General features: G+C 37.2%; 1 protein-coding gene across 1 annotated transcript in view; it reads right to left on the bottom strand.

Moving 5' to 3' along the window:
• The window catches only part of KIAA1549L (KIAA1549 like), a 114,450-nt gene that overhangs the window by 77,749 nt on the left and 17,936 nt on the right, over positions 1–18,765 (bottom strand). Inside the window, exons 6-10 of the mRNA XM_088145092.1 lie at positions 18,371–18,533; positions 12,710–12,769; positions 10,708–10,859; positions 9,366–9,537; positions 2,744–2,907 (exon numbers count right to left, since the gene is read on the bottom strand). Coding sequence (XP_088001218.1) covers positions 2,744–2,907; positions 9,366–9,537; positions 10,708–10,859; positions 12,710–12,769; positions 18,371–18,533 — 711 coding nt within the window. The remainder of the gene's footprint in view (positions 1–2,743; positions 2,908–9,365; positions 9,538–10,707; positions 10,860–12,709; positions 12,770–18,370; positions 18,534–18,765) is intronic.

Genomic DNA, 18,765 nt, shown 5'->3' with positions numbered 1-18,765 from the left:
GGGGGGGGGGGCAGGGGAATTACTGAAGATCTCTCCAGCATTTGTTCAGATGTCATGTTTCTGAAACTTTATAACAAAGAATATCATCCTAAGATAGCAATAACTAAAAATAGTTTTGACCTAATTAAGCTACTGGCCTCCTACTAAATACTCCTACTATTTTCTTACTAAAATAAAAACTGTATTGCCTGCTGTTAACATCAATTTTTGTTTTATACCTAAATTATTTGTAAGTACTATTATGACAGAGAAGGTTTAAAGTTTTTTTTTTTAATAACTATTGAGGAGTATCTGGAAAATATTTTCAGAAAACAAAATCTTTGTTTAGAAAATTTCTATGGGATTCTTCAATTCCGAAAATATCTTTACAGAAAATGCAATTATCAATTAATGAGGGAGGATTTGGTCTTCCAAATCTGGAGCTACATCATCATGCTTATCTGTTGTCAAGTATTAAATGCTGGGAGGCAACATTTAATTATTGTTTAATTAACACCAATTCTGATTTGGGCAACTTTGGAATATACATATATAACACCTTTGGTCGGATGGAAAATATTAGGATTGAAATACACTAAAACTCTAATATCTCTGGAAACAACTCCGTCAGTTAGAAAGCTATGGAACATAAGGTCTAATAAAAAAAGATTTGACCCTTTTTCCCATGCCAAATTGACTTTATGGGGAAACCCAACTTTAAAAATTGGAAAAAAGATGGTGATATGGAAAAATTGGATGGAAGCAGGGATATTGACTTTGTACCAACTGATAGATGATGAAGATGAATTTTTAATGTACTGTGTCTTAAGAGATAAATATCATCTTTCAGATGTAACCCAGTGGCAATATTTCTGATTACACCATTCGTTAACAACATTGTTTGGTCCAGCAGCATTTTCAGCTTCTGAGATGTTAGAACAACCTGTTAAATCCTTTAAAACTAAAAAAACTACTATTAGTTTGTATAGATATTTGTTATCAATAAATCAGTTTGATATGCAGATGTTAAGGGATGAGTGGAATAAAGAATTAGAGGTTCCTATGTTGCTTAGACAATGGGAGAGCGTCTTAACTTCTATACCAAGAGTGTCAATGAACTTTAAATTACGATTTATACAACAAAAAATAATATTTAGAATGTATTGGACTCCACTACGTCTGTATAGAAAAGGACTGTCAAAAACAGCATTTTGTTGGAGAGGTCGTAAGGACAATGCTTCTTTAAAACATATGTTTTTACAAAGTCCTATACTTATCAAGTTCTAGGAGAAAGTACTGGACTGCATAAATATGATTGTGTGACAAAAGCTAAAATTTTCAGAGGATAATATTCTTCTGAACTATATACCTAGTACATGGAACTTGACAACAGGACAATGTAAATGGATTCTCTGTGCCCTCACTTTGGCCAAAAGACTGATACTGCAAAGAGTCACCCTTTGGGGGAGATGGGCAGCATATAAATGTAATAATAAATAAAATAAATTGAAAAGATAAATGTATGGTCCCATTTACTCAATGGATTGGAGACCTGATTAAACTTGCTACTTATGAGCAGATTGCCTATAGAAGTAGACTTTGTATGGACAGGCATAATGAAATATGGGACTCATTTATATAAAATACATTGGGTTTTATGTATTTTTTTTTCCTTTTTTGTTTTGAAGAAAATTAGTTCAATTGCCCTAACTTCAATTAGGACAGATATTAAAAATCACTTACTTGGGAATCTGAAATCCACAATATGAATTTAGATATTGACCAGCAGATTTTATTCATTATTTTGACATGGTGGAACCAGCTTGGTTTCACATGCTGACTCAATAAATGAATAAAAGTCTGTATCTCATTACAACCACACTATCCTAATATTCTGAGTGCATCTGTAGTCTTTAGATTACGGGCACTAATACATTTTTAGGTTGCTCCAAATAAGTGACATGCTGTTTTAGGGAATTAGAAAGGCAAAGAGAAAAGCATCCACCCGACATTTTGTGGGAGGTGGACTGAAAGTCATGTATGCTGCACAGCATCCATTCTTCTACATACGCACATTATCTGCCAAACTCTTAAACACTGAAATGATAGCACCAGTTTAGTATGCTGACAGTTTGCTTCTGTCAGCATACTAAACTCAACTATAATTTTGATGCAGAAATAATGAAACAAGCATCCGATGCCATGTACATGTCTGGCTGACTATCTCCTTATTACAAAATATGCTTTTAAAGTAAAAAAAGAATGAAAAGATGCTGTAATGAGTAGAGTAAATCTCAGTAGTCTTGACATACATGGTCCATTTGATATTGCTCCTTACTTGCAATTCTCTGAGTTGACCACTGGTGGGGAGTGGGCTTCAGAATTGGGGAATTCTGAAGTTCAGCACTGCTTCCAGTTCTAACTATATGGAAATTATCTAAAAATTACTTTTCACTTTCTATGATTTGGAACAAAAAGACACAGAACAAAATACAGACTTCTTACTATGAATCAGGAAGACTTAACAAGCCTATATTTACTTCATTTTCATCCAATTATCAAAAACAAGTGGAGCTTCTTCAGATCTCAATCATGTTAATTCCTGTCAGTAGGAATGGTTTCCATCTGTCTTTGAACACAGATTACTGCCTTGGTAAAACTTGTCTAAACAAAGCACGATTAACACATCTTGCACAGATGGATGAAGAACATAAGTCTGAAGAAACAAATTCATATCTCAGAGCCTAGGATGAAAATTGCCTACCTTGGCTCTTTGTGGCAAGTTCATCATGGTGTCTGCCTTGAAGTCATTTTTGTTCTTCCTGCATAGAACAGCTGTGATGATAAGGATGATGACTGTAACAACTGCTATGGGAGCCAACACTGCTGCAATGATCCATAAATTGTTGGGTGGATTTTTAACTACAGCTGCATACATCAAGAAAAAGGAAAAAAATAAACTTATAAAGCTTCTTTGCAATGAATCAGACCAATGATCCACCTGACTGGATAAAATTTTCTCTAGCCTTCTCCAACCTAGTATCCCTCCAGGTGAACTGGGACAGAAATTCTTGGTGCTAAGGTCCCAACACATCAGGAAGAATATCAATTTAGAAAAGGCTGGTCTAGTTAGTGACAGTTTAGTCAGAATTTTTTTCTAGTTCTATGTTTACTGAAAATATTCTGACAGGAACTGGACCTCTAAGCATACAAATTATGCTCTATCATCAAGAAATAGATTGCCTCTCACACACAATTATATTCATCAACATAAATTTTATTTAGTCATTCAAACAGAAAGCACAAAAATAATAAATTATAAATATAGAATACATTACAGGAATATGCACATATGAATCCTCCATTGTTAGAGGCCAACAATAAAATTTATAATGTAACTTAAAATGTGTCTGCCACTTTAAATTTATCTCAATTCTATAGCACATCTTACACTGCTAAAAAATTAAACAAATTGCTAATAGATGAATATACTTCCAAGAAACTGACTAAATGTTGCAGAGTTGGGCACCACACAAAATTTGTCCTATCTATTAAAAAGTTCAGTCAGTCCTAGTCACTCAGGAGATACTCCAATTTAACATATTCTTTAGAAACAGAGATAATATAAGTAAATAATACTTTATTATAAAAAGAGCAACGTGACAATACATGTTGTACCAAGTCAAACTGTAATGCTCCACAAGGCAAAGGTTCTGCTCATACAGAATTTTCAAGTATTTACATGATAAAATAATTGATGGCATAAAATTAACTCTGCCCAGAGTAAAGGTTGTTGCTGCTTCAGTATGAAGATATCTGGGAAATAAGCAACCAATCTGAAAGTGTTCTTAACACCTAAAAAGGGGGAATATTGTACAGTGATACTCAAGACAAATCTTTGGTCTTCTTTTAGACCTAAAGTGGTCATAAATGCTAGAAAAAATTAGTTTTAGTACCAAGTTTCTCTTCCACTATTTTTAAAAATTTCTTTTGGAACAAATGGGATTAGCTTGATGGGGGGGAAAATCCAATTTTAGCTAATTATTAAAACAGTACAGTTCTACATCCTCCACCGTCACTAACATGACTTCTAAAGGCAAAGCAGCATTGCACATGCGTATGGACATGGCCAAAATTGATTGCAAAATTCATCTTTTAAGATGTAAATTGAAACACATGTAGCAGCTGTACTAGTGCCCTGGCTTCAAAAACAAAAATATAAACTGTCCAGCAGCATTCCTTTATACATTTTCAGTTGGATAGCTAATGTGTGCTTTCCATGGCTTCATAGTATGGAAAACAACTTGAAGGTACCTGTTCAAGCTGAGTTACCAACTATATGTTTTGCTTTTTTTTTTACTAAGACTACAGCTGAAATCCAGATAGAATGAGGGCAGGCAACTGTGATGGCTATATATAAAAAAGGAAAAAATATGGATCCTAAACATTACAGACTGATTAACTTGCTAAACGTCAGCAGAAAATTCTGTTTCAGTCATCTGTCTGGAAATTTACAGATTGCTTAGAACAGCAGAACTTTATGGTTGTTAAGGAAACAGTTTAGCAAAATTTGGGAGTCTAAAGATCATTGAGATTAAGGCATTTTATGGAGAAATACAGATAGAACTAAGGGATCTCTATACTCAGTGGTCTGTAAAACAGGGGTGCACATTGGCTCCTTTTATTCAACTTATGTATTCCAAAATCAACAGTTGTAAGCTAAAAAAATTATTGCTATACTATTACAGGATCTCACAATGTTTCTATCCCCCAATTGGTTTGAAATGGGTTTTACCTGCATTTAACATCTATAGGGAAGTACAACATATTAGTATTCTAATCATTTTTATTATCTTACTATTTTCAACTATTATTAATACCAACCCAAAACCTTTGAAAATGTAATAGCCCTAATTACATAAAAAAACATAAATACATAAAAATACCACACAAATGCAGTTGTAATCAAGTATTACACTTGATCCGTACACAGGTAGGCAAGAAGAATCCAGGTGAGATATTATCAGTCTGCATGAATAACACTGAGCTCAGTAGTCTACTTTATACAGTATAAGGCAGTTCCTATTTCCACTGGATCCAATGTAAGAATAGTTTACAATTGTTGGGCAATTGTTTAATTCTCATTTGTGATAGAGGTTACTATTTTTCCCCGGTACAAACTTGGCACAATACTAATTGAATGTGCTATTTTCTTTTAGAACATTCAAGCAATAATATTTATGAATGTTTAGCAGTATAGCTAATGTAATGCAAGGACAAAGTGGGTTTATGTATGTGAAGATTCCAGAGCCGCTGAACATCTTGCAGATAAATTCAGGCATATTCACACAGAGTTAGATACTGGCTAGTTGAAGTTCAAGGAAGTGAAAGGACTAACATCTGGCAGTATCACTGGGGATTCACTGGATCCAAAGAAATGAACAGTGTTATTTGTGAGATGAATTCTGCCCCTGTGGGCTAGATCCTTGCCCTTCTAGACTTTATGAGCTTCCAAGGAAAAGACAAGGGACTGGGTTTGAGCTGTAATGAATGTTTCTTTGAGTGAAGGGGAAAAGCTATCAGCCTCTCTTCAAGAAGTCTTCCTCAACCCAGTAGTGCTAGACAATGATGGCACTGTCTCCAACCTCCCCTTCCTGGGGAAGTTTATTGTAAATGTGGTGAGGCAGCAGTTACAGGGGTCCCTGGATGATTATTATGTCCCTTCAAATCAGGTCTGGCACAGGATAGAAATTACATCAGTTGTTCTTGTGGATGACCTGTCAGAGGACTTGGATAGGGGTAATATGACCTCTTGGTCTTGCTGGATCTCTCAGCAGCCTTGGATGCTATCACTCATGGAATACTTCTGGCTACCTACAATGTGGAGTAGAGGCACAGTTTTGCAATGGCTCGACTTAACTTGGTAAATGGGGGAGAAATGTTCAAGCCTTCGGCCACTCCAATATGGGTGCCTCAGGGCTTGACCCTCTCCCCTATACTGTTCAACCTCTACAGAAGTCCCTGGAAGAGATCACCCACTGGCATTATGTGAGGTAGCATCAATATGTACATCTCTAATCCAGTCTGAGTAGAAGTCTTGACTCATTGCCTAGACAATGTTAGTGGGTCAATGAGAGAAACAGGCTCAGTCCTGGTAAGACAGAATGGCTTTTGCTTCAAAAGCTATCCAATTCCAAAATATTTCCATATTTGGCTTTTGGTGAGGTTTCATTCCCACAAAGGAGGAGGTATGCAATCTGAGGATGCTTCTGGTCTCACAGTTCCTGCTACAAGAACAGAACAAAATGGGAGAGCCTATGTTCCATTTGTAGCCCTTCTCAAAATGGGATATGCTAACAATGGTCACTTGTTTTCTCACAAGTAACTGATTTTTCATGGAGCTGCCTCTAAAGATTATATGAGAAGATGCAACTAGTACAAAATGAAGTGGCCTGCTTGATAATGGGTGACAGCCATTACAGTCATGTAACTCCTCTAATGCAGGAGCTCTACTGTTTGCCAATTTGCTTCCGGGTGCAATTTAAAATGCTAGTTATCCCCATATGGCTTGGGAACTAAGTCTATTCCAAACAGAATCTGTCTGCCCAATACTATTCAGCAGAGAAAGCATACTGTAACTCCCCACCCAATGGAAGGTAAGATAGGTAGGGGCTGGGAAGTGATGGTTTTCTGTTATGGCCCCTGTTCTTTGGAACAGCTTGATCTGAGATGAGGATGATCCCTTCCCTGATGATCTTTAAGAAATCTTGAAAACATTGTTTTTGGGACTTTGGGACTGAACAGTGGAGTTTGGAGCTCTGTGAGGGTGTTTTCTTGGTAACAAAGAGGAAGGTGCTGTTGTTTCAAATGGCATATTATTCAGTATTGTTATATTTATTCATGTGATAATTCTATTTTTGTTACATGTGATATTGTCAAATTATAAACTACTTTTCCAGCCTTTTTTTTCAAATTTACTGGTGGACTTCTGAAGACCACAGCTTCTGCTTCTTTTAGCCTGCCCTAGCTAAATGCAGTGATAATCCTTTGCAACAGGGATCCATTTGGGCTGTTAGGGAGCTGACTGAAATTGACAAGAATTTGCTAGTTTCCATTTCTACCTCAAGCAAGGGCAAAAAGAAGTTCAATCGTCCATTGGAAAATTGATTAGAAACGTAACAAAGGAGCTGTAAATTGAGCAGCTCAAAGAAAAAAGAGTAACTGTTTCTGCTCAGTGTCAGATCAAGGAACCCTCACATGTCAAGCAAATGCAATGACCATTATAGTACTACAGCAGAAGCTGCAGCAGCAATTAGGAAGCCAAAGCTAGGAAAATGTAAAAAAGGAACTTTTTTTTAAAGCTGGTTTCTTTGCATCCATGTTTGTGCATTTTAATGTTTTAGCTTTGTAAATACCATTTTTTGCAAAATGTATATATAAATGATAAACAAAGGACTATTTTGAGGGCGTGTAACCACCAGCATGAATAAGAGGGTTTATTTACTCCATATATGCATCAAGATCAATTAAAAACCAAACGGGTTATGTCAGTTCGGACCCTTCAGGAAAGTTAAGAGTTCAGCATATTAAACCATTCTGAGAGGGACATTCAGTTTGGCAGCCAAAGATTAAATGGCTGTAGAGGACAGCAGCAAGAAACTGAACAGAAGAGGGAGTTCTCACCACTGTGCACACTATCCCAGTGTTTTTCAACCTTGGCAATTTTAAGATATGTGGACTTCAAGTCCCAGAATTCCCCAGCCAGCAAAGCTGGCTGGGGAATTCTGGGAGTTGAAGTCCACACATCTTAAAGTTACCAAGGTTGAGAAACACTGCACTACCTAATCAAATCAGAGGCATTTGCCTATGATGCAAAAAAAAAAAAAAAAAAACAACACCTCAGCAGGCAAATAGGTCATCAGTTTTGAGAAGATGCAGAAAACATGGGCAGAGGTTGCATTTACTGCAGGCTGGGGGTGGATGACATAAAGTGTTCCTGCCCGCTTTGAAATGATCAGTGGCTCATGTTCATGATGGGGGAAGTAGGAAGAGTGGCTCTGTCCTTAAAATCAGTTATGTAACATAAGTGTGTCTACAGCAACCCTGAATACACTGTAATGAGTGGAAATAATTCAACATAGAGATAATCTCCAATGTCAGAATAATTTATCACAAGCTTATTTTATCTACAATTAATATACATAATTTCAGTCTTGACAAAACTATAGACAAACAGCGAGTGTTTAACTGCAATTTAGAAATCACTTGCTCTGTAGAGGATATCTTGACCTACTTCAGAGTATCAGGATCTTAGCTTAACAAGTTCAGATATTGATTAGTTTTATGCAGCCACTTTGGACTTCCTTTGTACCAGCAAATATTGTGTACTAGCTTATTGGAACTAGCTTATTCAGTTATCTATATATTCCTCTTATGTTCCAAACAGGAACTGTTGGTAAATAAACCAACCAAGAAACAAAATGTGGTTAACAGCTTCCAAATGAGCAAGGACAATTCAAACAATTTCACATTTTAGCTTATCTGAACCATTCACTTATACTTTTTTCCTTTTTACATAACAAAAAGCTATAGAAAAGTCTAGATAAATGTTGTGGTTAAGGGTAGATATACAGTAGATGGCTTGCTTTCTTGTTTGCTGAAACAAAGGAAGGAACAAAGCAGGTACATACAGGTTCTTGAAGTTATTCATCTCTTGCTTCAGTCAGCCAAGATACTGACAGTCCAAACACAAAAACTGACTTCTAAGAAATGAGCAGGATATGGAATTCAGCATTTTGTTGTTATATAAACCACATATCTTTTACTACCAACTATAAAGCATGCTTTATAGCATGCAGCTTCCCATCTATCAATTTCTTTAAAATTAAATAAATTTTAAAAATCATGTCAGAGGAGGCAAGAAGACACTAAGGCAGTTTGAAAGTACAGTATGGGAATCCAGAACTAAGACTAAAAAGTGTTTAAAGTTCATGACATATTTACTGCGTTTGAGACAGACTACATCCTAGATTTCTTTTAATTCTTCACCTAGGATAACATTATGGCACGCTTGCACTTCTTTTAATATAAAAGGTCAATATGAATGATGATCTCACATATACAAACACTCACACACTCACAAGTACATATTTATGGATACATCCCATATGTGTATAAATTCTCAGAAAGCTCTTCCATATGTTATTGTTGGAATGAATGTGATATAGTATTCTAAGAGAAAAAAGCAACTAATAAGCAACTACAGAAGATAACATTTTTAATAAGCTACCGCACTGGAAGGTTTTTGTTACATTTTCATAACAATCATAATAATTATAATGAAATATTTAAAAGGGGGAGAGGGAAGCACAAAAAATAATTCTTACGATCAGCTTGTACTTGAACAACATATCCTAGGGTCAAGGCCATCCGTTGTGAATCAACTGTGCTCAAACGTTTGGCAGCTATTGTGCCCAACAAAGGTTTCCCATTGTATAAAGTATAATAAGTCAATTCAGCAGGCTCCCTGGGACCTGGAATTCGTTGCATTTTTACCATCTTATTAAAAAAAAAAGACAATAGAAAACAATTACAGCTATAATGTTAATACGCTCATTTCTGTGTCCCCAAAAGACAACATTAGTTTGTAAATTTAATTTACATTTTCAATTAAATTTGCAGTATTCATAAATATTCAGAAGGAGTATTACTTAGTGCAAAAATACTAGTGGGAACTTGTTTGTATTGCATATTGACAGGTCTTACACAGACAGGGCTGCAAATCTCAGCTTTCCAGGCATTAACTCTTTGTTCAGGAATTGATTTCCTTGGCAGAAGGCTCACATGACTAGACTAGTTTGTTTATTGCAGATATGAATGAACCCATACAAACATACAAAATTTGTCTTCTATAGAACATAGGAGTCTAAACCTACTATACTCCAGGATTTGCATTCTAGGCCTTCTCTTTCCACCTTTCAGTGTCAGCAGAACTTTGGCTGTTTTCCTGCTATCTGTGAAAGGCACCCGATCTATCCTGACATAATGGTTCTCTCTTATCTGGGAACTGTTTGTTCCTGCCTTGCCAGTTTAATTTCTTGCAAACTTCTTTGCATTCCTCTCACATTTCCAACTTCTACTTACTTAGCTACTCTGCGTGATTCCAGCTTCTAGGTGCTTCATAAACTGTGCTCCAAACAAAAGAGGTCTGACACTTATAAAATGCTACCCCAGGGAGATACCTAGGTTCACACACCTAATAACAAGATCCTCAGTCCTGCTCTTAGATTCTTTATGCAACCCTTTGCAAATCAGATAACCAACTAATGGGAAGGGAGGAGTAACTGGGGGTGGGGGTGGGACCCAATCTGGAATACCTTTATTTACATGTGCTATAGATGCATTAAGATGTTGCAGTGCAACATTTCATATTTCCTGCATGATACAGAAAACTTTTGTTTTGGGTAAAAATCTCTCCATTAGCTACCATGCTAATAATACAAGCTTTCAATGGAACAGATATAGGTACAGTCTGAAATACTTCTATTTGTCTCATTCTTCATCAAAGAGTGAGAGAAAAAATAAATTGTGAGTTCTAATTTTAAACTACCAAAATTTGTAATAAAAATGAACAGATAAACCTTAATTTGTCATAATCTTCACTACTATATGGCCCCATACATAAATATTGTAAAAGAAGGAGAAATTTAAAAATTATCTTTTCTCTACCTGCACAGTGTAGCTGCCAACAGTAGTGGCTCGTTTAAATCGTCTTCCCTGTTGATGAGACATCATGAACAGTGATGCTAAACGTTGCTCCATGAGTCTTGTAAAACTCTGGTTATTCACCCCCAGCAATGTAATGTCAACTCCCAGTATAACTGCAAAAATAGAAGGGAAAAACATGCTGCAGTAGTGGGTTAAAGATATATAAACATGTATGCTAAAGAAAATTTACCATAGGGAGGAACAAACTGGATCTTTAAAATATGTCCTAATCCTGCAACATACCCATAAAACATTTTTTCTTGAAAAGCATCTAGGAGGCGAGTTCCACAAATCCAAATGTGGATAGCAACTATTTTAGAGCTGATCTTATTGTTAGAAGATTATATAGGATTTAACCTACACTTGCCCTCTAAAAGGTTAAATAGTTGTTTTATTGGCATCCCTTCTCTTTGTAAATTCTTGTTAAATATATGGTTAAAATATTGATTTCCATGTGGAGACCACCCTTATAAATTATGAACAGATGACAATTACAGTAAAAAATGAATCACCATATCCAAATGATCATAAAAATAAATAAAACTAATAAAACACAAACAGTAAAAATAGCCAACTAGAAATACAATGCTCACAGTTACCAGGATCATCCTTAAAACCTTTTTTTTAAAAACTAACAACTAGCATACTTGTATATTGTTCTTTACCAGTGATAACTGAAATGACTGTGTACAACTTTGCATGCTCAAGCATTCATATCCATGAAAAAAGAGGAGTGGAGCCTGGTCAACATCTCTTTACAGAATCCAAGTGGATAACTTAAAGCAACACCAAACCAAAAAGGATAAAACAAGTTTCGAATTGAAAGTTTTCATGACAATCACAACTGTTAAAGGTCGTTGTGAGATAACAGTACCTGTACATATGTATAAGTCCTGTGCTGTACTGAATATTGTACATAAAAGACATGCATACACACTTGGAGGTGCTGAAAGAGAAAAATCCCTAAAAGGCCAGAGAAATAGAGTGGTAGCTTACTTACTGAGAAATGGAGAACTGGGATTCAGTTAGATTTGCACTGGGAATCATAGAAACACAAGAAAAACTTGTCCCTCCAAGAAATTATTGAGTTCTACTTATGTTGTAGGCCAAACGAATTGAAAGTAATCACGCTGCATAACAAAGTATTTGTTTTAATTCAAGAGACTGATAAATGTTCTCTGTGGAAGTAATTTAAACCAAGGCACAGCTTTTCCAAGAAGAACAAAACTTGCAGATTTAGAAAGTTTCATTCCTCTACAAAACTGCAACATGAGTGAAGTGTGCCAAATCATAGCTGCATTACAGAAAAAATTATTGTTCCATATTCTTACTTTCTAAAGCACAGAAAATATGCAACTTGCATACTTAACCTTGTATACTGAAAATGTTCATGTTTCCTTAACTACTGTGTTCTAAGATTTAGCAAAAACAGAAACAAAAGAACCCAAACAAATCCCACCTGTATTTTTCCAAGAATGTGGCTTTTATTCAGTTAGACAAATTGGACTTTCTCAGGAAATCAACCACTGGGGGAGTTATGGGGGGGGCGATTATTGGAAAAAAGCGATCTAGCAGTAGGGAAAATCACCCCTCTCATATGCACGCTGAGAAGAATAGTGTAAGCATGTTGCTCTGAGACAAGGTGTATATATGACTAATGTATTTATAAACCAACACAATAATTATAATACCTTGTTACTTTTATTAAAGTTCTGAAACTTATGGACCTTGGGCATACTATTTTTGGATATGGAATTCATAGTTGGGTTGTTTTTTTTTTAAGAACTAATCAAATTAGGCAACAATCTGCAGAAGTCTCAGATATTCAATATTTTACTAGCTAACTAAAAATGGCAGATATCCCACTCATTTTAACAGTTCTCAGTGTCAAAGTTCTCTTATGTCAAAAGAAATCAAAATTAAGAAAATTGGGAAAATACTTCCTTAAAAAATAAAACTTTACCTGTAATCACCCAGTAATCTCTAGTTGCTTCTGAAGTATCGAGATTTGGGTATTCCAATGCTTTAAAAATAAAACAAGAAGGACAAGCAATCAAACACTCAACTTGCTTTACATTTCTCTGTCTTTTTTTTACTTGTGCTGTGTCAAAAATTTCTTCTGAAAAATGTCCGTTTTGTTTTCTTATCAGGAATGTTTGCATAGTAAATATTCCTTATTTTTAAATGCCTCAATAAGCTCTAGAATCAGGCAGGTATGCTCACATACAAAGGGAAAATCACACAGAAGATCATCCATACTTTCCCGGTAAGTTTTATTAAGATGACATTATAAATTGTGGACTGGAGAAGATATCTGAGTTGGTTTTCTTCAAGAATCAAGCTCCTCATGTAATTTATTGCTAATCCTATCTGGCATATAAACTGGAGTCATACTTCCTTTCAGAATTTGTTAACCAGGTTTTGAGTCACTGTAAGTAATAAAAGACCATTCAAATGTTATTATAGTGAATGTGGGAAAATTCCACTTCAAAACCAGTTTAAAGGGTTAAAGGAAAGTTAGCTGACCTGTCCATCAAGGTGATGGGCAGAGACAAGAGAAGCCAGGGAAAATCAAATGCCCAGGGGCCAATCAGGTTTCTCCTCTCAGGTTGGCTTTTTTTTTTTAAGGAGTCTTCGGGGGTTTGAGTTTTCTCCTCCAAACCGGACTGAAAGCAAGATAAGGGGGAAAGTATATTCTTCCCAAATCAGAAGCAATAGGGCTTGCTCCTATAATTTAGGCACAAGCTAGGATCAGTAAAACGTGCTGCAATATTCCTTATTACATTCATTGAGATCTTGATTCTGTGAAGTTGTGCTAGTACACATTTGAGAGATTCTGGAGCTGAGGGAGCAATTAGCTCTTGAATTAAGGGTGACTAAGATCAACCTCTCCAGAAAGCAATTGTTCATTCCTTCTTCCTTTCCTTTTTCCTTTTTTTCTTTCCTTTCAACTTCTTCTAGGTCACTGAGCTTACTGTCTACAATAAAGAATTAAATTATTTCTTCTTCCTGAGAAAGAAATATTTCTTTCTTTACTACACGCCTTCTTGCCAGGTCAAACTACTCAAGGAAGGGGACTGTCACATGCCTCTTCTCTGGAAAATGAGTGGCCAAGAGGGTTTCTCTGGAGAAAAGTGGCTGGGGGTTTGTGGGAAGAAAATTTGAAGACCCCCTTCTAGATTGCAGTAGGGGGTCCCATGGCACCACCTCCTGTGTCTACATGAACCCCATTATTGTCATTTCAAAAGTATGGATTCAGAAGTACAAATTATGTGTACATACATAATAAGGTCATTTTTCTCAAGCTCCAGAATACATGTTTGTCAAAATAAGAGCTATTTATTTCTCCCCACATTGTTATAGTTGTTGTTTTATCTGATCTTTTTATATATAATTCAAGGCAGCAAACATACCTGATACTCCTGTCTCCTATTTTCCCCACATGCTTTGTAAATACCTCTTGAAATGACAAAAATACATTATAAAACTGATCTGAAAAATGCTGACACAGACCAGAACTGAATCTCCCCATCCAGGCAGCTCTTCTAGAGAAGGCCTATTGAAAGTCCCCATCCTTGCAAGGTTCATGAGGTACAGCCACTCCTTGTTTCATGGCTACCTCATTTAGCAACAGTTCACAAATACGATGGTAATTTTTTGAAAAATTATTTTCTGACCATTGTACACATTTACAACCAAATTTTATGTGCATGACAACAAAAGCCTTCAGTGTGAAACTGATTAAGGTCTGATCCGTTTCAGGGATGGTTCTAATCAACTAATTAAGGTCACGGTGCTGAGCCTGCTAACTTGTGGTTAGCACTTTTTAGGGAAGCGCTTGGGCTGCACAGAAAAGCAGCTCAGAAAGAGATAGCCAGTTTAAGCAATCTCTCTGCCCTGCAAGGGGGCAAAAAAAAAGGGGGGGGGAGACAGAAAATGGGTCAGATATAGGACACGGTAGCATAGGACGCTCTACAAGAGAACTTTAAATGAGACAGCAGCAGTGACCTTTGCAGCATCTCTCTCTCTCTCTCTCTCTCTCTCTGAGATACATATTCATTTAGTGACCATTCTGCTTAGCAACATTTCACTTCTGATTTAAGGAACAGGTTGCAGTTACTAAACAAGGAGGGGGTGTATAGGCTAAACAACAGACCTCCTCTGTAGCAGCAGCTCCACTTTCACAAACTCTTTTTCTTTGGAGGTTCATGTAGCCCCTACCTTGTTAATATTCTGCCAAAAAATTAAAACTGTATTGTTCCTGTGAGCTTTAACCCCTGACTGTGAGAGCATCTATCTTATTTTGTGGTTGTGGCTGTTTTTCTTTGTTGCTATAAACCACGTAGAGCCCTTCAAGATTGGAGCAGGTTATAATATGCAAACAAACAAACAAACAAATGTCTTCTCCAAATTGGTACCACCCACATATTTTGGCCATGCTGGGGATGATGAAAATTGCAATCTGGATTGGTTAAAACTGGTGTACACAGTCAACAGTCCCACTATTTGTATGTGAGTAACTATACATATCCACACAGATAATATGTCCAAAATAAATACTAATGTATTAATACATTAATGCAACATTAATAGCATTTTAATTTAAAAGACATGTACACTGATTTGCCAACATTCACATATGCCATGTAAGAACAAACATACTGTTTGAACCAACAATTCTCAGAAATAAATTTCATTGCAACAATTTTACTCTATTTCTGATTTTTTTTAAATTGTCTATGAAGGAGATTTTACAGCCTAAAGGCAAATAACATAGTTTGAAAACGCTCAGTGCATTTACCCAATAAAATAAAATTATATAGTAGCATATTAATAGGCTCTTTCTAGATTAATATTTACAGAAGAGAAATCATGAACCTTGTATGCTCTGCAGATTTACTAGACAACATAGCAAGAAAGCAAAAAAATGTAAATAATTCTGTGAAAAAACAGGAGAGGCCTGCAATATAACGAAGAGAAACATGAAAAGGTGAAATTTCTGAAAGATTCTTCCTCAGTGCCAAGGTTAAGCTAAAACCACTCTTACATTTTTAAAACTTGTTTATTATTCTCCCTAAAACTTCAGCTTTTCCCATTACATTGAATGTGGTCAAGAAGTTATACCTCATAGAATTTTGCATGAGGCCTTATAAGATGTGGTGACTTGCATACTTTGCAACAAAGAAAAACAGCATTTGTGCAATACCACTCACATGCTTTATCTGGAGTTCAACAAATGCAGCCTCTGAGTCTCATGTACCAGCTCTATTCATCCCCAGTTCACCTGTTCCAAAAACATTTGGTTCCCTGATTTCCCTTTCACTCTTTCCCAACACTTTGCAACTGCTTTCTTTCTTTCTATGCCTTTTACCAGTTTTTTTTCCACTGTCTCTCCATCTGATTACTCCCCATCCTTCCGTTTCTCCCAACTCACTTTGATGCTCCTTTTTTTACCCATTTTTCTCTGCTTCATTTCTTACCTGCATTGTTGATTCTAGCTTATTTTTGACCATTCAGTTCCAAAAGAAAGAAAAAAAATGCAGTGAACTTTTTTTTTCTTCAGTAGATGGAGCTATGATAGTGTTCAGAAGCAGAGCATGGATGTAAGGGCTGAAAGAGTAGGACAAATTTGTTCCATCAACAGATGGACAGAAATGGATCCAACTCACAGTTTATTTTGTAACAAAGTAACTCACTTGATTACAGTTTACAGACAGGTAGTCCTCACTTAATGACCATTCATTCAGCAGCCATTCAAAATTACAACAGCGCTGAAAAAATGGACTTATGACCTGTGCCCAAAATTACGACCATTGCAGCACCCCCACAATCACATAATTAAAATTAGGGGGCTTGGCAACCCACCTGCACTTACAACTGCAGGGGCACTTCAACTCCCCCCACCTATCTTTCTGCCATCTCTGCCCTTTTGGCCCCCTGCTGCCCTGCACTCCATCACCCCAGCTGATCTTCACTGCCGTCTTCTTGTTCCTGCTGCTGACAAGGCGTACCCGACCTAGCTGCTGGGCCCTATGGGGCTGGCTCTGCACTGCGAAGGGGAAAAGAGCCAAAAGCAGCCTTTTCCCCTCCTTCTTTGCGATGCAAAGCCAGCCCTGCCTCCCCAGGAGCTCCAAAGAGGGCTTCATAGCACTCCCTCTCATCCCTGGGGGCTGGCTGAAAATGCTCCGTGCCAAAATCCAAGTAGGATTTTGGCACGGGGCATTTTCAGCCAGCTTCCAGAGTTGAGAGGGAGTCCTCTCAGCAGGCGGCAGCAGCTTGCGACCTTCCCTGCCTGCTTCCCCATTGACTTTCTGGGGAAGCCAGTAAGGAAGATTAAAAATGGCAATCACATGATTGCAGGGCGCTTGGCAATTGCAAGCCAGTGCCACCTGCCCAGAGGACTCCCTCTTGTCTCTGGGGCCTGGCTGAAAAAGTTCCATACCAAAATCCAAGCAGGATTTTCAGCCATGGCAGATTTCCAGCCCCGGAATGGAGAGGCTTCGGAAGCCTCTCGACTCTGGGGCTGAAAATCCAAGAGGTTCTGAAGCCCTTGCACACCCAACCTGCATCGCGCCCCTGTGCACCTCACCAATCCTCCCACATACACCCTTGCTCTCTCCCCCACCCGGCAGTGCCTGGGGCTTGCAACTCCCTGCCTGCTTCCACATGGATCTGACTGTGGGAAGCCGGCAGGAAGTTGCCTCGCCTAATGACCAGGGCATTCACTTAACAATGGCAACCAGGACTCCCAGGATTGCAGTCACTAAGTGAAGCAGTCATGTGATAATTTGCTTAACAACCGCATCATTTAGCAACCTAAATTCCAGTCCCAATTGTGGTCATTAAGCGAGGACTACCTGTATTGCCATTTTAAATCATATTGTTTATAAAAATTGGTTGCAGGCAAAGATCACTAAACTGAGTAGTCATTTAATGACCTCATGACATACTTTGGAAGCCAGTTCCGTAGACTGGTACTACTTAATTTTATGAAGCCCCTTCAACCTTTCTTCTCAGGGAGACCATTAACAAATACTAGGGCTTCAGGCTAGATTGTTAAAAAGGTATACAGGGAAAAGGAGCAAACTATTTCCATACGCTGCCAAAAAAACTACATGGACAAAACCAAAAGGTCACTAAGAAGTGATTTCACCTCAAGAACATCTTTACTAGTAACTGACAGGTTATTTGGAAATAAACAGATTTTCCCCATATTCCCTTTTTAGGAAAGATGGTTGTCAAAGTAAATTAAAGGAGCACTTGTCATCTGAAGCACCATAAAACAGTGGTCCTTAAATATTAATGGAAATATTTCCAAATAACCTGTCAGTTACTAGTAAAGATGTTCTTGAGCTGAAATCACTTCTTAGTGACCTTTTGGTTTTGTCCATGTAGTTTTTTTGGCAGCATATGGAAATGGTTTGCTCTTTTTCCCTGTATACCTTTTTAACAATCTAGCCTGAAGCCCTAGTATTTGTTAATGGTCTCCCTTTGAGGAGCAAATGAGGTCTTGACCTCCTTAGCTTTACAGGATCAGCCAAGGCCAGCAAAGGGCTATCACCTCCTGCAAGTTCATTCAATATGAATGATTAGCAAGTATTAAGAGAATGCAAAGAAGTCTTACCTTCAGCAATAGTTAAAGGTGGGTAAGTGAGATAGAATCCCACCAGTTCTGCTGAAAGCTGATTAAGAAGGTTGCTTGACACTGTGCCATTTAAGACTGTACTTTCATTTCTCACCACATAAAACAGAGTGACAGCCTGAGAAACGTTTGATGTGTTCAGGATCTGGAAAAAATAAAACAAAACAATTACAATAAAGAAAGAGTGGATAGATTCATTTTTGTTTACTGCTATTTCCGTGTATTATTATATTAGTGCAAACATCAAGGGTAAATGTTAATCATGCCATTATTGTAAAAGACACATGCTCCTGGGTATTTTCACTCTTTGGATAGACAACCCAACCAAACACAGGCAGGAGAAAAGAGCATTTCTGTTTCAAAAACAAGAACCCATC

Source organism: Python bivittatus, unplaced genomic scaffold, assembly GCF_059951505.1.
Source record: "Python bivittatus isolate LINGU-HERP-01145 unplaced genomic scaffold, Pbiv_v1 ctg000480_np1212, whole genome shotgun sequence".
NCBI lineage: Eukaryota > Metazoa > Chordata > Lepidosauria > Squamata > Pythonidae > Python > Python bivittatus.
The sequence above is the reverse complement of the archived record's forward strand: the minus strand, read 5'-3'. Positions and strand labels throughout refer to the sequence as shown.